Here is a 16,207-nt window from a genome sequence, read left to right on the forward strand (position 1 = left end):
GTGCGTGCTGACGCCGCGCGGCGGGCGCGGGGCCGGGCAGCCGCCGGTGCCGCCATGGGGGACCCGCCGCGCCGGCCGCGCTCGCTGCTCCTGGCCGGGCTGGCCGCCGCATACCTGGCCGCCTTCGCCTCGCTCTACGTGCAGATCCCCGGTACGGCGCGGGGGCGCGGGCGGGGAGCGGGGCTCGCCTGGCCCCGCGCTGCGGGGGCTGCGGGGCGGTGGGCCCCGCCGCGACAGGCCACGGAGGCCCCCGCGGGGCCGGGGGATGCTCGGGCGGGGATGGGGCCGGCCCGGAGCCGCCGCGCCCCTCCGAGCCGCGGGGCCCTGTCTCTGTGTGCCCGGGGTGCGGGGCTGGCCCGCCTGCGGCCCCCGGGGCTCCGCACCGTGCTCCCCCGGCCCCCGGTACCGGCTCGTCCTGCGGCCCCCCGGGGCTCCGCACCGTGCTCCCCCGGCCCCCGGTACCGGCCCGTCCTGCGGCCCCCCGGGGCTCCGCACCGTGCTCCCCCGGCCCCCGGTACCGGCCCGTCCTGTGCCCGTGGGCTCAGCTGCCTGGGGGCCGGCGGGGGGCCGAGCTGAACCCGGGCCCGCTCCGTGGGGGAGGGTCCGCTGTCCGCTCCACACCCCCGAGGTGTCTGGGGATACAGGATGAGGAAGGGGACGTGGGGATGGGGTGAGGAACATGGGGACACAGCAATGGGGAGGGGGACATGAGGATGGAGTGAGGAATATGGGGATTGGGGCTGGGGTACGGAATATGGGGACATGGGGAGGGGGACAGGGGAGTCGGGGGAGGAATATATAGACAGGAATGGGGAGGGGGGAGACAGGATGAGGATTTGGGGATAGGATGAGGAACATGGGGACACAGGAATGGGGACAGGGTGAGGAACATGGGGACACGGGAATGGGGAGGGGGACAGGAGGGTGGGATGAGGAATATGGGGAGGGGGACATGGGGATAGGGTGAGGAATATGGGGACACAAGAATGGGGGTGGAAGGAGAAATATGGGGACATAGGAATGGGGAGGGGGACAGGGTGAGGGACATGGGGACACGGGAATGGGGAGGGGGACATGAGGATGGAGTGAGGAATATGGGGATGGGGGCTGGGGTACGGAATATGGGGACATGGGGAGGGGGACAGGGGAGTGGGGGGAGGAATATGTAGATGGGAATGGGGAGGGGGGAAGCAGGATGAGGATTTGGGGATGGGGTGAGGAATATGGGGACATAGGAAAGGGGAGGGGGGCATGGAGATAGGGCGAGGAATATGTGGACAGGGATGGGGAGGGGGACATGGGGACATAGGAATGGTGAGGGCGGATATGGGGATGGGGTGAGGATTCTGGGAACAGGGATGGGGGCACAGGATGAGGAGGGGGATGGGGTGAGCAATATGCGGACAGGAATGGGGACACAAGAACGGGGAGGGGGACAGGGGCTGTGCCAGCTCCCCGGAGCCCCCCGGCACAGCCCTGCCTGCACAACCCCCCCCTGCCCGCAGCGGGCAGGGCGTCCCTCTCCCTTCCACGTGGCCAGGCTGGCTCTGCCAACCACCGGGCTCTTCCCATTGCTGCTGCCTTCCCAGTTTAATGAGTAAACTGGGGGTTTGCTGGAGCCCCCTTGCCAGCCCCTGGGCGAGCCGGGGGGTGCCGCAGAGACAAAGTCTCTGCGGCACCCCCCGGCTCGCCCAGGGGCTGGCAAGGGGGGCTCTGAGTTTTGGGTCAGCTTTGTCCCCACTGTCACCATCCCCTTGCAGGGCTCTACGGCAGGGATGGCATCCTGCCCGCCCGCAAGGTGCTGCGCCTGAGCGGGAAGGGGCTGTGGGAGCAGTTTCGGGACATGCCCACCGTGCTGTGGCTGGGGCCCCGCCTGGGGCTGGACACGGAGCAGGCGATGGAGCTGCTGTGCGTGCTGGGAGCGCTGGGCTCCCTCGGCGCGCTGCTGCTCGAGGCGCTGCGGGACAGCCTGCTCTTCGCCCTGCTCTGGCTGCTCTACCTCTCGCTCTACCAGGTAGGGGTTACAGTGCCCTGGGGGGGCAGGGGGGGGACATTCTTGTGTTAGTGTTGTGTGGGCACGCTCAGGTCTCCTCATGGAGCAGGGGAAGGTGCTGGCAGCTCCCTGAGGGGGACAACTCCATGCTTGTGCTGGTTCTCATTCATGGGGATCAATATGGAAAGGGGCAGTGTCAGGAGGATGGAGCCAGGCTCTTCTGGTGACAACCAGGGACAGGACAAGGGGCAATGGGTGCAAACTGGAACACAAAAGGTTCCACTTGACTATGAGAAGCAACTTGTTGGGGTGAGGGTGGCAGAGCCTGGCCCAGGCTGCCCAGGGGGTTGTGGAGTCTCCTTCTCTGCAGACATTCCAACCCCCTGGACACCTTCCTGTGTAACCTCAGCTGGGTGTTCCTGCTCCGGGGGGGTTGCACTGGATGAGCTTTCAGGTCCCTTCAACCCCTGACATCCTGGGGTTCTGTTCTCTGTGCCTTCCCTGGGATAAAACCCTCCTGGACTGGCCTGCATGGCTGATTCCTGCACTGCTGTGGGGGCAGCTCTGTCCCCTGCCCGCTGTGGCCTCCCCAGACCCTCTGCCCATGTCCCACGAGAGCTCTGTTGCCCCCCAGCTGCAAATCCGCCCTCCTGAGCCGTCTGTGCTCGCTGTTGGGGCTGCGGCTTCAGGCAGAGGAGCCCCGGTGAGTCAGAGTCCGCTGGCGCAGCGAGAGGAGGGTGTCACTGAAACCAGGGGAAGTAAAGAGAGAAGAAAACACTTGTGCTCTAAAATCCGTTCTGGCTGGTGGCTCTTGCCCTGGGAGGAACGATCCTGCCCCGCTGGACGGCAGCACTGGCAGCCCCCGCCGCACCCGCAGCCCCCGCCGCTCCCTCCCCTGGTGCTCAGGCGGTGCCAGGGGCTGCAGAGTGAGGTGGCAGCGCTGGGAATGGGTTCCCCCCAGCCCGGGGGGCTGCCTGGTAGCACTGTCGCCCTGTCCCCTCTGCCGTGCCCCTCAGGAGCCCTGGTGAGCAGCCGCCCTCGCGCGGGAGCCCTGCTGGCCCCACCGAGCTGTGTTTTGGGGCAGGCTCATCCAGTAACCCACTGCCTCGGCAGGGAGGGGAGGCAGCGCCCGCGGGGGCCCTGGGTGACTCCTGCCCACAGGGACACGCCTGATGTGGCTGCGGTGCCCAGGGTGCGCACGGCTCTGCCTCCTCCCGGCCTCCCTCTCCTCGCTCCCTTTTACGGTGATGCTGGAGGAAGGTCCCTCCTTCTCCTCCTCCTCTTCTGCGCTACCACGGGCTAGCTCTGGGCTCGGAGGGGTCGGAGCCCCCCCAGCCCCTCTGCCCCCTCTCAGCAGGGTGGCTGTGGGGAAGGGGCCTGGGGAACCCGATTTGCATGTGGCGTAGAGGTACTAGAGGGAGTTCAAAGCAGGGAACGGAGCTGGTGAGGGGCTGGAGCACAAGTGTGATGGAGCGGCTGAGGGACCTGGGGGGTTCAGCTGGAGAACAGGAGCTGAGGGGAGACCTTCTGATCTCTGAACTGCCTGAAAGGAGCTTGGAGCCAGGGGGGTCGGGCTCTGCTCCCCAGGAACAAGCGCTAGGAGCAGAGGAAACGGCCTCAAGTTGCGCCAGGGGAGGTTGAGGTTGGATGTGGGAACAATTTCTTCCCCAAAGGGCTGTGGGGCATTGGAACAGGCTGCCCAGGGCAGTGCTGGAGTCACCATCCCTGGAGGCCTGGACAGACGGACATGAGGTTCTCAGGACATGGGGCAGTGCTGGGGTGGGTTATGGTTGGACTCCATGATCTGGAGGGGCTTTTCCAACCCAAACGACTCTGTGATGTGATGATTCCCCCCCACTCATGCTCTGCTCCTCTCTCCACAGGTGGGGCAGGTTTTCCTCTACTTCCAGTGGTAAGTCAGCCCCACTGTGGCCCTTCCAGGGGGGCTCCTGGGTGGGGGGCTCTGTGCAGGGGGACCCTCAGGCAGCAGTGACGGGCAGGGGTGACAGCAGCCACCCCCCCGCCACCTCGGGCACTCGGTACCGGCACAGGTGGGGTGGGAGCTGCTGCCCCAGGGGGTCTGTGGCCCCGGGGTGGCAGTGGGGACAGCGGCGCTCCCCGCAGGGACAGCCTGCTGCTGGAAGCGGGGTTCCTGGCGGTGCTGGTGGCCCCCCTGCGCCTGCTGCGGGGGGGCTCGGCAGCCTGGCGTCCCCACGACGGCGTCACCTTCTGGCTGGTGCGCTGGCTGCTCTTCCGGCTGATGTTTGCCTCGGGGGTGGTGAAGCTGACCAGCCGCTGCCCCACATGGTGGGGGCTCACAGGTGAGGGGCGTCACGCGCTTTGGGGCACCCCACAGGCAGTGGGAGGGGGACACATTGCCCTGGGGGTTTTCCCGTGCCCGTGGGCAGCTGGGGGGCTCTGGGCAGCCCCTGGCACCCCTGGTGTCCCGCACGGCTCTGTGCCGGCTCTGCCTGCTCTGAGCCCCGTGCCCCTTTCTGCCGCCCTGACCCCCCACGCCCCCCCAGCTCTCACCTACCACTACGAGACGCAGTGCATTCCCACGCCGGGCGCCTGGTTCGCCCACCAGCTGCCCGTCTGGTTCCAGAAGTTCAGCGTGGTGGCCACATACGTCATCGAGATCGCCGTGCCCGTCCTCTTCTTCGCGCCCGCGCGCCGCCTGCGCCTCTTCGCCTTCTACTGCCAGGTGCGGGGGCACAGCCGGGACCCCTGTCCCGCACCAGCGGCCGTGGGGCTCAGCTGGGCGGGGGGACAGGAGCCCCCCAGCACTGTGCCCCCCCAGCACTGCCTCCGCTCCCCGCCAGGTGCTGCTGCAGCTCCTCATCATCCTCACGGGTAACTACAACTTCTTCAATGCACTCACCATCGTCCTGGCCTTCTCACTGCTGGACGAGGAGCACGTGGGGCGCTGGCTGGGCCACACCAGGAGGAGACACAGCAGCGGTGAGGCCCCCCCGCACCCCGCTGCATGGGGATGGGGTCCTGTTTGTGGTGTCCCCAGGGCAGGGAGGGGACAGGTCACTGTCACTGACCGCCCAGTCTGGGTGTGACAGCGAGAGGGATCATTCTGGCTGTACCCCTAGCCGCTTTGCCAGCCCCTGGGGGTGTCCGTGCCTCGGAGCGGGGAGGATTAGTGCCCCGTAGAGGGATCTGTGCCCCTGGAGGGGATATCTGTACTCCTGGGGGGGGTTGTCTGTGCCCCTGGCGGGGTCTGTGCCCCTGGGGTGCTTGACCCAGAGCACAGCAGCGTGTTTGCTCCTGGTGTGGGGTGTCCCCACCGCTGCCCCCTCCCTGCCCGCGTTCTCAGGGTGTAGTTGCACCCCCTGGCAGGAGTGGGTCGGGCTCACTGGGCCCTCCGCAGCCCCCCAGCATTCAGCAGCCCCCCCTGTGCACAGCCTGGCCCCCCAGCCTGCGCTCCCTGCTCTCCGCCCTGCTCGAGCTCAGTGCCTACGGGCTCCTGCTCTACGGGAGCATCCGCTGCTTCGGCCTGGAGATCAACTGGGAGAAGAGGCTGCTGGACTCCAAAGTAGGTGCGTCACGGGGGCTGAGGGCCCCTTGCTCCCCCCGGCCCAGCACCTGGGCTGCCTGTACCCCTGGGGCTCCTCTCTGACCCCGTGGGGTTTCCTCTGCTCCAGCCTTCACCTACCACGAATTCACGACGTGGCTGCGGACGGTGACGCTGCCGCTGGTGGGACTGGGCTTCCTCTCGCTGTCCTGGGAGATCCTGGTGGCCATGTACAGGTGGGGGTGGGGACACCGGGGCCTCACAGCTGGGCGGGAGGGGGCGGCTGAGGGACCTGGGGGTTCAGCTGGAGAACAGGAGCTGAGGGGAGACCTTCTGATCTCTGAACTGCCTGAAAGGAGCTTGGAGCCAGGGGGGTCGGGCTCTGCTCCCCAGGAACAAGCGCCAGGAGCAGAGGAAACGGCCTCAAGTTGCGCCAGGGGAGGTTGAGGTTGGATGTGGGAACAATTTCTTCCCCAAAGGGCTGTGGGGCATTGGAACAGGCTGCCCAGGGCAGTGCTGGAGTCACCAGCCCTGGAGGGCTGGACAGACGGACAGGAGGTTCTCAGGACATGGGGCAGGGACAGGGTGGGTTATGGGTGGTCTCCATGAGCTTGAGGGGCTTTCCCAACCAACATGGTTCTGTGATTCGTGCTGCAGGGACACCGGGCGGCTGGACCCTGGGACTGGGGGTGCTGGATGAGTTTGGGGGGATTCTCTGTGGTGTTGCCATGGGGCTGAGCCCTCTGCCCCAGCAGCTCTGAACCCCGCAGTTGGCAGCTGGAGCCCCAGCTCGGGGGGCTGTGCAGCTCTGAGCCTTTCCCACCCCCCACAGGTGTGCCTGTGTCCGCGGATGCTTCTGGAAGCTGTGGGCTGCGCTGCAGTGGGCCGTGTTCGCCACAGCCACCCTGGGGATGTTCGCAATCAGCTTGGTGAGCACTGGGGGGTGTCTGAGGGGCAGCGGAGCAGCATTGTGTTTGTCTTGGGAGACTCAGCCCCCCCAGCCATGACAAAGTCACTCTCTGCCCCGCCCAGGTGCCATTCACCTACATTGACTACGAGTCCAATGGCAAACTGTGGCCCGGCATCCACCAGATGTTCAACGCGGTCGAGCGGTTCCAGGTGGTGAATTCCTACGGGCTGTTCCGCAGGATGACGGGCGTGGGGGGGCGGCCCGAGGTGGTGCTGGAGGGCAGCTACGACCGGCAGAGCTGGACGGTGAGTCCGCGTTCGGGAGGATCGCAGGGTCGTTCAGGTTCCACAGCCCTGTCCCTGCCCCGTGTCCTGAGAACCTCATGTCCGTCTGTCCAGCCCTCCAGGGCTGGTGACTCCAGCACTGCCCTGGGCAGCCTGTTCCAATGCCCCACAGCCCTTTGGGGAAGAAATTGTTCCCACATCCAACCTCAACCTCCCCTGGCGCAACTTGAGGCCGTTTCCTCTGCTCCTGGCGCTTGTTCCTGGGGAGCAGAGCCCGACCCCCCTGGCTCCAAGCTCCTTTCAGGCAGTTCAGAGATCAGAAGGTCTCCCCTCAGCTCCTGTTCTCCAGCTGAGCCCCCCAGGTCCCTCAGCTGCTCCATCACATTGTGCTCCAGCCCCTCACCAGCTCCGTTCCCTTCTCTCCACTCGCTCCAGCACCTCAAGGCCTTTCTTGGCGTGAGTGGCCCAGAACTGCCCCAGGATTGGCGGTTTGGCCTCCCCAGGTCCCAGCACAGGGACGGTCACTGCCCTGGGCCTGCTGGCCACACCAGTGCTGGCACCAGCCAGGATGCTGGTGGCCTCATGGCCACCTGGGCACACGCTGGCTCATGTTCAGCCGCTGGCACCAACACCCCCAGGGCCGCTCTTTTCCAGCCGCTCTTCCCTGGCTGCAGCGTCCATGGGGTTGTTGTGACCCAACCAGGCCGAGTGCCAGGTCCTGCTCTCAGGTCAAGTTCAACAATCACGTTTGGTGCCAAAGGGCTGAACCGTGACTGGGGACAGGCAGTGGAGCCGAACGTCCCCGTCCCGCTGGCTCTGTCCCCTCTGGGGCACGCGGCTGTCCCCCGGGGGCTTTGTCCCTCTGGTAACCCGGGTGGGGGGAGGCAGGTCTGGGGGTGCTGGCTGCCCCCCCAGCGCCCTCTGCTCCCCCTGGCAGGAGATCGAGTTCATGTACAAGCCGGGGAACGTGAGCAGGGCCCCCCCCGTGGTGATCCCGCACCAGCCGCGCCTGGACTGGCAGATGTGGTTTGCGGCGCTGGGCCCCCACACCAGCAGCCCCTGGTTCACCAGCTTCGTGCACCGGCTGCTGCAGGGCCAGCATGATGGTGAGTGGGGGCAGCTCCTTCCCTGGGGGGTCGGGGGTGCTGGGCTCCAGCCCTACAGCAGTTTGGTGTGTCCCCAAAGTGGTTTGGGGTGTCCCTGTGGCACTTTGGGGTGTCCCCACACTACTTCGGGGTGTCCCTGCAGTGGGTTGGGGTCTCCTCGCAGCAGTTTGGGGTGTCCCCACAGCAGTTTGGGGTGTCCCTGCAGTGGGTTGGGGTCTCCTCGCAGCAGTTTGGGGTGTCCCCACAGCAGTTTGGGGTGTCCCTGCAGTGGGTTGGGGTCTCCTCGCAGCAGTTTGGGGTGTCCCCACAGCAGTTTGGGGTGTCCCTGCGGCACGGGGCGCAGGGTGACGTTATGTCTCTGGCAGTGATCCGCCTGGTGCAGGTGGACGAGTCCCTGTACCCCTTCAGCGCCCGGCCCCCCCTCTTCATCCGCGCCCGCCTCTACAAGTACTGGTTCACCGGCAGCGCCGAGGGCAGGTGAGCACGTTTGGGCGGGGGGTGCCAGCACCTGCCCCCCCCACCAGCCCCTCTGCTCCCCTGAGCTGCTGTGACACTCATCAGCCTGCAGACTCATGGGGTGGGGGCTGGATTTGGGAGCTGCTTCTCAGCAGCTCATCGGGGGCGGCGGGGGCGCCGTCCCGCTCCCGGGGGCGCAGGGTCTGTCACTGAGCCCCCCGTCCCGCAGCCCGGCCCCGGCGCAGTGGTGGCGGCGGCAGCACGTCCAGGAGTTCTTCCCCCCCGTGTCCCTGGGGGACCCCGCGCTGGAGAGTCTGCTCAGCCAGCACGGCCTGAAGGTAGGACCCTGCACAGGGGGGCAGCCCTGGCCCCCCACACCCCCTGTGCCATGGCCAGGCCTGACCCCCTGCCAGGGGGCATCCCCGACACCCCACGCCCCTGTGCCATGGCCGTGCTGTTGTGCTCCCAGCCAGGGGGCAGCCCTGACCCCCCCGTGCCACCCCGACCCCCTCCTTGTGCCACGGCCACCCCGGTCTCCCACCTGTGCAGCAGCCCTGACCCCCCCCCGTGCTGCGGCCCCACTGTGCTCCCCCCCACAGGGCAGCCGTGCCCCCCCGCTTCTGTCACGGCCATGGGGCAGCTGTGCCTCCCCGTGCCATGCTCCCAGCTGTGGGGCAGCCCCCCTCGTGCCATGGCCTCACCATGCTCCCAGCCAGGATGTGGCCCTGACCCCCCTGTACCACACTGTGGGCCGTGGGGGCAGCTCTAACCCCCTCCCCGTGCCACACTGTGAGCCATGGGGCAGCTCTGACCCCCCTGTGCCACGCTCTGGGCCATAGGGCAGCCCTGACCCCCCCCGTGCCACACTGTGGGCCATGGGGCAGCCCTGACCCCCCCCGTGCCACACTGTGGGCCATGGGGCAGCCCTGACCCCCCCGTGCCACACTGTGGGCCATGGGGCAGCCCTGACCCCCCTGTGCCACACTGTGGGCCATGGGGCAGCCCTGACCCCCCCGTGCCACACTGTGGGCCATGGGGCAGCCCGGACCCCCCTGTGCCACACTGTGGGCCATGGGGCAGCCCTGACCCCCCTGTGCCACACTGTGGGGCAGCCCTGACCCCCCCTCTCCCCCAGGACAAGCCGCCGCCGTTGCGCCCGGCAGCCGCCACCCTGCCCCGGCTGCTGCGGTCCCTGCGCCAGCTCAGCCAGCCCTGCTCCGGCCCCATCCTGCTCTGGTCCCTCTACCTGGTGGCCGCCACCGCCTGTGTCCTGCGCGCCCTGCGCCGCCGGCCCCGGGGGGGCTCGCCCCCCGCCCGCCACAAAGGGCCCCGCCGGGGGGAGCCTGCGGACCGGGGGGGCGGCGAGAAGAACGGGCAGGTGCGGAGGAAGGAGGAGGAGAGGGGCGAGGGCCGCAGCGACGGCCGCGCCCGGGGGGGCAGCGATGGCCACAGCGACGGCCGCGCCCGGGGGGGCAGCGATGGCCACAGCGACGGCCCCCGCGGGTCCAAGAAGAAGAAGTAGCGCCTGGAGCTGGCCCAGCCCCGTCTTCCCCCCACGGACTGACAGCCTCGCCTGCAGCCCCCCCTGCCCCCTCCCCTTGCCGGGGGGTCATGGCTGGGGAGCGGCAGCTCTCCCCCAGCTGCCGGCCCGGGCCGCGCTCCTGCCCGCTCCCTGCCCGCTCCCTGCCCGTGCCTTCCTGCACCGCGCAGGCAGCAGCGCCAGCAGAGCCTTCTGCCCCGCTCCGGCTCCCCCAGGGCTGTGCCGGGCTGGGGGGGCTCTGTGCTTGGGGGGGATGCTCTGTGCCAGGGGGGTGTGCGGCACTGGGGGGCTGCACTGCGCTCTGCATGGGCAGCCCCCTGCTCCCCTGCCTGGGGTAGTTTGGGCGCTGCCCCGCAGTCCCGGGGCGGGGGGGCTCTGGCGCTGCCCCACAGTCCCAGGGGGGGCTCTGCCATCCTGCGCTCCCCCCGGCTCGGCACTGAGCACAGAGCTTTCCTATAATTTTCTAAATAAAGCCTTTGACATTCCAGCCCCCCCAGCTCACCCTGAAGGGGGGTGTCCTGCCCTGGCCCTTGCCCCCCCAGGAGAGGTGACAGGGACATTGCCTGTCCCCTGCCCATCCCTGGGGTGACCCCAACCCCCGTGGGGTGTGACTGGCACAGGGGTGCGTGACAGCGGGTTTATTGTAGAGCCCGGTGCCCCCACGGCGAGGGGCTGAGTGGGGGGGGCCGTGTCGGTGCCGTGGGGCAGGTCGGGGTCCCAATGCGGTGCCGTGGGGTGGGTGGGGGTCCCCTCGGGGGGTCCCCGCTCACCAGCAGAGCTGCCCCGGGCAGTACTTGTCGATCAGGCTCTGGTAGTAGCCCCGGAGCTGCTGCACGTCCGGCAGCTCCTCCTGCTTGGTGTAGAGGTCGAACTTGCTGCAGGAGCGAGGGGGGTCAGTGCTGGGGGGCTGCAGGGCCCCCGCAGGCCCCCCCGGCCTCCCCAGCACCCACTTGAGCTCCTGCACCCAGGGCAGCATCTGCAGGTCCAGCTCGGAGCAGAGGTGCCGGTAATCGCCGTGCGCGTGCCAGGGGTAGAAGGAGTGGAAACGCACCATGTAGAACGCCTGGGGACACGGGGACAGGCTGGGGACGTGGGGACAGGCTGGGGACACGGGGACAGGGATGGGAACACAAGGGTGGGGATATGGGGATGGGGACGGGTACAGGGATTGGGCACAGGGATGGGGACACTGGGTTGTGTCTGGGGATGGGTAGGGATGTGGGGATGGGAATGAGGACATCATGGGGACATGGGGACAGGGGTAGGGACACGGGGGTGGGGACACAGGGACATGGATGAGGACATGGGGACAGGGGTAGGGACATGGGGGTGGGGACACAGGGACATGGATGAGGATATGGGGACAGGGGTAGGGACATGGGGGTGGGGACACAGGGACATGGATGAGGACATGGGGACAGGGGTAGGGACGTGGGGGTGGGGACACAGGGACAGGAATGAGGACATGGGGACCGGGTAGGGATATGTGGGTGGGGACACAGGGACAGGGATGGGGACGTGGGGGCATGAGGACAGGGCAGGGATATGGGAACAGAGGGACAGGGATGTGCCAGCCCAGCCCGGGGTCCCTATGGCCCCCAAGGGTCCCCCCCCAGCCCTCACCTCCTTGGGCAGCGCGAAGCGGTTGAACTTCATGACCCTGTACATGTACTCTGGGGGGACACGTTGCGGGTGGGACCCCGCTGTGGCCCCCCCGCCCCCCGCTGGGGCTGCAGGGCCCAGCACAGGGCGGCTGGGGAGCTCGGGCACCCCCCCGGTGCATCAGCTCAGGGGTAAGGAGCCCTGTCCCCCCCCGCGCCCCCTCACCATCGTGTCCCCAGGACATGAGGACGTTCTCCAGGCCGCAGTGGGGCTGGTACATCCCGAACTCGGTGCTGGGGGGGAGCCAGTGGGGGTCAGGGCCGGACCCCCGCACACCCAGCCCCTCCCCAGCTGTGCTGCGGTCGGGGGGGCACAGCCCTCGGGCGCCCCCGTCCCGGGGGTCTCACCTGTACCGGGGGTCCCTGGTGTCGGGGTTGTTGTGGAAGGTGGAATCGCCAAAAACCACCGACTTCTGCACCTTGCAGCCCACGGGGAAGGTGTCCCCCACCACGGCCCACTGCGGGGGTCACAGCTGTCCCACGGCCCGGGGGGGTCCCTGACCCCGGCCTGCCCCCCCAACTCACCTGGGGCTCCCCGAACAGCGCCAGCACCTTCCCCAGGTCGTGCAGCAGCCCCACCAGGTGGAACCAGTCTGGGGGCAAGCGGCACCGTCACCCCGCAGGATGCGGCCCCAGGGGGGCTCCGCGTGGCGGGGGGGGGGACAGCGGCCCCACCTTTGTCGGGGTGCGCACGGCGGATGCCCTCGGCGGTTTGGTACGCGTGGAACGAGTTGGGGAAATCCACGTCGGGGTCCGACTCGTCCACCAGCTGGTCCAGCAGCTCCAGGGCCTCCATGGCGCCCATGGTGCGCAGGGAGCAGCTCCCGTACTGCGCGCTCTGCGGGCGGGGGGCTGGCACCGCGACCCCCGCGCCCCCCCGGGACCCCCCGAGCTGCGTGGGGAGCGGGTGCCGCCCCCCCGGACCCCACGGGACCCCCCGGAGCTGCGTGGGGAGCGGGTGCTGCCCCCCCGGACCCCACGGGACCCCCCGGAGCTGCGTGGGGAGCGGGTGCTGCCCCCCCGGACCCCACGGGACCCCCTGGAGCTGCGTGGGGAGGGGGTGCCGCCTCCCGGGACCCCCCGGAGCTGCGCGGGGAGCGGGTGCCGCCTCCCGGGACCCCCCGGAGCTGCGTGGGGAGTGGGTGCCGCCCCCCCGGACCCCCCGGGACCCCCCGGAGCTGCGTGGGGAGCGGGTGCCCCCCAAGCGGGCTGGGGGGGGCATTGGGGCGGGCGCTGTAGTGTTGGGGGGTCTGTGGTGTCCCCCCGCTGTGGGTGGACCCCGGGGGGGCCGTGCTGGCCGGGGGGGGCTCGCACCTTCTTGCGGACGAAGTCGACGGTCTGGTGGGTGTGCATCTGCAGGTAGGTGCTGTAGACGCGGTCCAGCAGCTTCCCGTCCTGCGGCGCAGCGTCAGGCCCGGGGGGCTCCAGGGGAACCCCAACATCCCTCCCAGCCTGGGGCAGCGGAGCCCCCCCGGCCCCCCACAGGCAGGATCAGACCCCCCAGCATGGCCAGCGCTGTGCGGCTGGACCCCCCGGCACGGCCCCCACACCCCCCAGTGCAGGGGAGCCCCCCCTGTCCCCCCAGTGCGGGGGAGCCCCCCGGTACCGCCCCCGGTGCAGGGGACCCCCCGGGGTCACAGCCCCCCCAACAGCAGCACGACCCCCCCCGGCTCACCATGTAGTTCCGGTACTCGGCCTTGGCCTTGCTGGGCTCGGGCCCATCACAGGGGTCGGGGTCCTGCGGGGAGAGGGGCCGGGCGGGGTCAGCAGGGCCCGATCCTGCAGGGGGCCCGATCCCGCAGGGGGCCCGATCCTGCAGGGGGCCCGATCCCGCAGGGGGCCCGATCCTGCAGGGGGCCCAGCAGCCGTGGGGCAGAGAGGAAACCCCCAGGGACAGCGGGTGTCTTGGGGGACACGGAGACTGGGACATGGCCAAAGGAAACACCGAATGTGCAGCATTACGCAGCACCACACAGCACTGCACAGCACTGCACAGCACCACACAGCATCGCACAGCACTGCACAGCACCACACAGCATCGCACAGCATCGCACAGCCCCGCAGAGCATCATACAATATCACACAGAGCTGCTCAGCACTGCGTAGCACTGCAGGGCACAGCACACCATTGAGCACGGCACTGCAGAGCACTGCACAGCACTGCACGGCACTGTACACCATTGCACGGCACTGCAGGGCACTGGACAGCACTGCACACCATTGCACAGCACTGCATGGCACTGCACGGCACTGCATGGCACTGCACACCATTGCACAGCACTGCAGGGCACTGCACGGCACTGCACAGCACTGCACGGCACTGCACGGCACTGCACGGCACTGCATGGCACTGCAGGGCACTGCAGGGCACTGCACACCGTATCACTCGCTGCAGCCCCGTTGCCGGTGTGGGGCGTCTGTCCCGCTGGGGTGCAGGGGGGTCCTGGCCCGGGGTGTCCCTGGTTTTGGCAGCCCCCGGCAGCCCCCGCAGTGAGGCCCAGGGGTGCTGCAGACACCCCCCACCCCACAGCCCCGGGGATGGGGAGGGCAGCCCCCCGCTTCGCTGGAGCTGCGGGATCCCCCTCCCCCCACGGCACGGCGCTCCTGTGGGGGGATGGCACCACTGGGGTCCCACGTGATCCCCGACCCCCCAGAAGGGGACAGCCCCCATGCCGAGCTGTGTGAGCCCCACCCCCATGCAGAGCTGCAGGGCGGGGGGGTCCCAAGGGCACCGACCCCACGCGGGGGTGATGCTTGTGGGGCTGGGGGCTGCATGGGCCGGCTGGGTGTGCCTGGGAGGACCCGCACCCCCATGAGTGCGGTCTGCCCCCCAGGTGTGGGGCGATGCGGGTGGGTCTGACCCCCAGGTGTGGGGCGATGCGGGTGGGTCTGACCCCAGGTGTGGGGCGATGCGGGTGGGTCTGCCCCCCAGGTGTGGGGCGATGCGGGTGGGTCTGACCCCAGGTGTGGGGCGATGCGGGTGGGTCTGACCCCAGGCGTGGGGCGCCGGGTCTCGCCCATACTCACCACGCCGAGGCTCCTCATGCTGGCTGTGCGGGGGGCGCTGGGCCGTGCGGGGGGCGCTGGGCTGCGGGCTGTGGGGCGGCCGCGGGCCCCCCGGTTTTATCGGCGGGGGCGGCGCGGGGCGGCCCAGCCTGCGGGGCCACGGGTCACCGGCTGACCTGCCCCCGGTTAATGTTTGAGCCCGCGGCACCGGGCGCGGGGGACGCTGCTCCCCGGGGGCGCGGGGGCTGGCGGGAGCCCGGCCCTGTCACAGCCCCAAACTGGGACCCCCAACCCTGAGCTGGGGGGCCCGGCCATGGGTGGCCCTGCCAGCGCCTGACGGTGGCCCCAGGCTACTGGGCTCCTTGCGGGGGCAAAAGGGCGTCCCCCCACTGCCCACCCAGCCGTGGTGACCCTGTGGGACGGGGCCGTGGTGTGATCCCCGTGGGGACATGGGGAGCGGGGCCAGGCAGGCGCCCCCATAGCACGGTGAGGGGCTGCGGGCAGTGGGGGGGAGCCAGAGGTGGGGGTGAGGCTGTGGGGGCAGGGCCATGGGCAGGGGGTGCACATCTGTGTGCAAGGGGGTACAGAACCATGTGCAGGGGGGGTGCAGAACCATGTGCACGGGCTGCACATCTGTGTGCAGGGGATGCATATCTGTGTGCAAGGGGGTGCAGAACCGTGTGCAGGGGGGTGCAGACCATGTGCACGGGTGTGTACTTCTGTGTGCAAGGGGGTGTACATCTGTGTGCAGGGGGCACACACCTGTGTGCAAGGAGGTGCGCATCTGTGGGGGGGTGGTGCACATCTGTGGGGGGTGCACAACAGTGTGTCCCACAGTGGGGCTGTGCTGTGCCGTGCTGTGCCGTGCCCTGGCCAGGTCCGTCCCCGCGTGCCCGTGCGCAGGCAGGACAGGCAGCAGCAGCCCCACGCCCACAGGTGTGCAGCCCCGGCACGACCCTGCCCCCTCCCGTGGGACCCCCAACACGGGTGGCCCCATTTGCTTCCTCCTCACCCTCCTCCTCCTCTCTGGCTCCTGTCCGGACCCGCTGGCCTTGTGGCTGCTGTGGGTGCCAGATGGGCAGCGCTGCGGCCACTGGGACGGGCACTGAGCTGCTGTCCCCTGCGTGGCTGTCCCCTGCATGGCTGTCCCCACTGCTCTGCTGTCCCCTGCGTGGCTGTCCCCTGCGTGGCTGTCCCCTGCGTGGCTGTCCCCACTGCTCTGCTGTCCCCTGTGTGGCTGTCCCCACTGCTCTGCTGTCCCCACTGCTCTGCTGTCCCCTGCGTGGCTGTCCCCACTGCTCTGCTGTCCCCACTGCTCTGCTGTTCCCTGCGTGGCTGTCCCCCCTGCGTGGCTGTCCCCTGCGTGGCTGTCTCCACTGCTCTGCTGTCCCCTGCATGGCTGTCCCCGCTGCTCTGCTGTCCCCGCTGCTCTGCTGTCCCCGCTGCTCTGCTGTCCCCGCTGCTCTGCTGTCCCCTGCGTGGCTGTCCCTGCTGCTCTGCTGTCCCCACTGCTCCTCTGTCCCCTGCATGGCTGTCCTCACTGCTCTGCTGTCCCCCCTGTGCTTCTGTCCCCTGCGTGCCTGTCCCCTGCGTGGCTGTCCCCTGTGCTTCTGTCCCCTGCGCTGCTGTCCCCGCTGCACCGAGGGAAGCAGGCGGTGCCGGTGCCTTGTGTGGCAGAGCCGGGTGCCCGTGCCCTGCCCGGGGCAGCCCCTCGCCCCCCATTCCATG

General features: G+C 69.2%; 2 protein-coding genes across 2 annotated transcripts; one reads left to right on the plus strand and one right to left on the minus strand.

Annotated features, from left to right (window-relative positions):
- The first annotated feature begins 12 nt into the window (after window positions 1-12).
- Window positions 13-10,299, plus strand: LMF2 (lipase maturation factor 2). Its single transcript, XM_082076378.1, has 14 exons — window positions 13-151; window positions 1,761-2,014; window positions 3,877-3,905; window positions 4,118-4,314; window positions 4,519-4,697; window positions 4,816-4,954; window positions 5,407-5,541; window positions 5,647-5,752; window positions 6,349-6,445; window positions 6,549-6,731; window positions 7,648-7,816; window positions 8,182-8,293; window positions 8,502-8,610; window positions 9,408-10,299. The coding sequence occupies exons 1-14, from the start codon at window positions 55-57 to the stop codon at window positions 9,792-9,794; spliced, it is 2,193 nt and encodes a 730-aa protein (XP_081932504.1). The 5' UTR covers window positions 13-54; the 3' UTR covers window positions 9,795-10,299.
- A 246-nt stretch (window positions 10,300-10,545) lies between these two features.
- MIOX (myo-inositol oxygenase) lies at window positions 10,546-14,518 on the minus strand (the record flags this gene model as incomplete). Its single annotated transcript, XM_082071229.1, has 10 exons — window positions 10,546-10,687; window positions 10,763-10,875; window positions 11,436-11,485; window positions 11,640-11,707; window positions 11,822-11,931; window positions 11,999-12,066; window positions 12,149-12,311; window positions 12,788-12,868; window positions 13,149-13,320; window positions 14,433-14,518. The coding sequence occupies 10 exons, from the start codon at window positions 14,516-14,518 to the stop codon at window positions 10,579-10,581; spliced, it is 1,020 nt and encodes a 339-aa protein (XP_081927355.1). The 3' UTR covers window positions 10,546-10,578.
- Between the last annotated feature and the right edge of the window lie 1,689 nt (window positions 14,519-16,207).

Source organism: Streptopelia decaocto, assembly GCF_964273445.1.
Source record: "Streptopelia decaocto genome assembly, chromosome: 1".
Classification (NCBI taxonomy): Eukaryota; Metazoa; Chordata; class Aves; order Columbiformes; family Columbidae; genus Streptopelia; species Streptopelia decaocto.

Bases quoted from the DNA above. Each gene is read 5' to 3' on its own strand.
- LMF2 (XM_082076378.1), top strand. From the start codon at position 55: ATGGGGGACCCGCCGCGCCGGCCGCGCTCGCTGCTCCTGGCCGGGCTG. The intron at 3,906-4,117 runs GTAAGTCAGCCC...CGCTCCCCGCAG, and splicing joins GTTTTCCTCTACTTCCAGTG to GGACAGCCTGCTGCTGGAAG. The intron at 7,817-8,181 runs GTGAGTGGGGGC...TGTCTCTGGCAG, and splicing joins GCTGCAGGGCCAGCATGATG to TGATCCGCCTGGTGCAGGTG.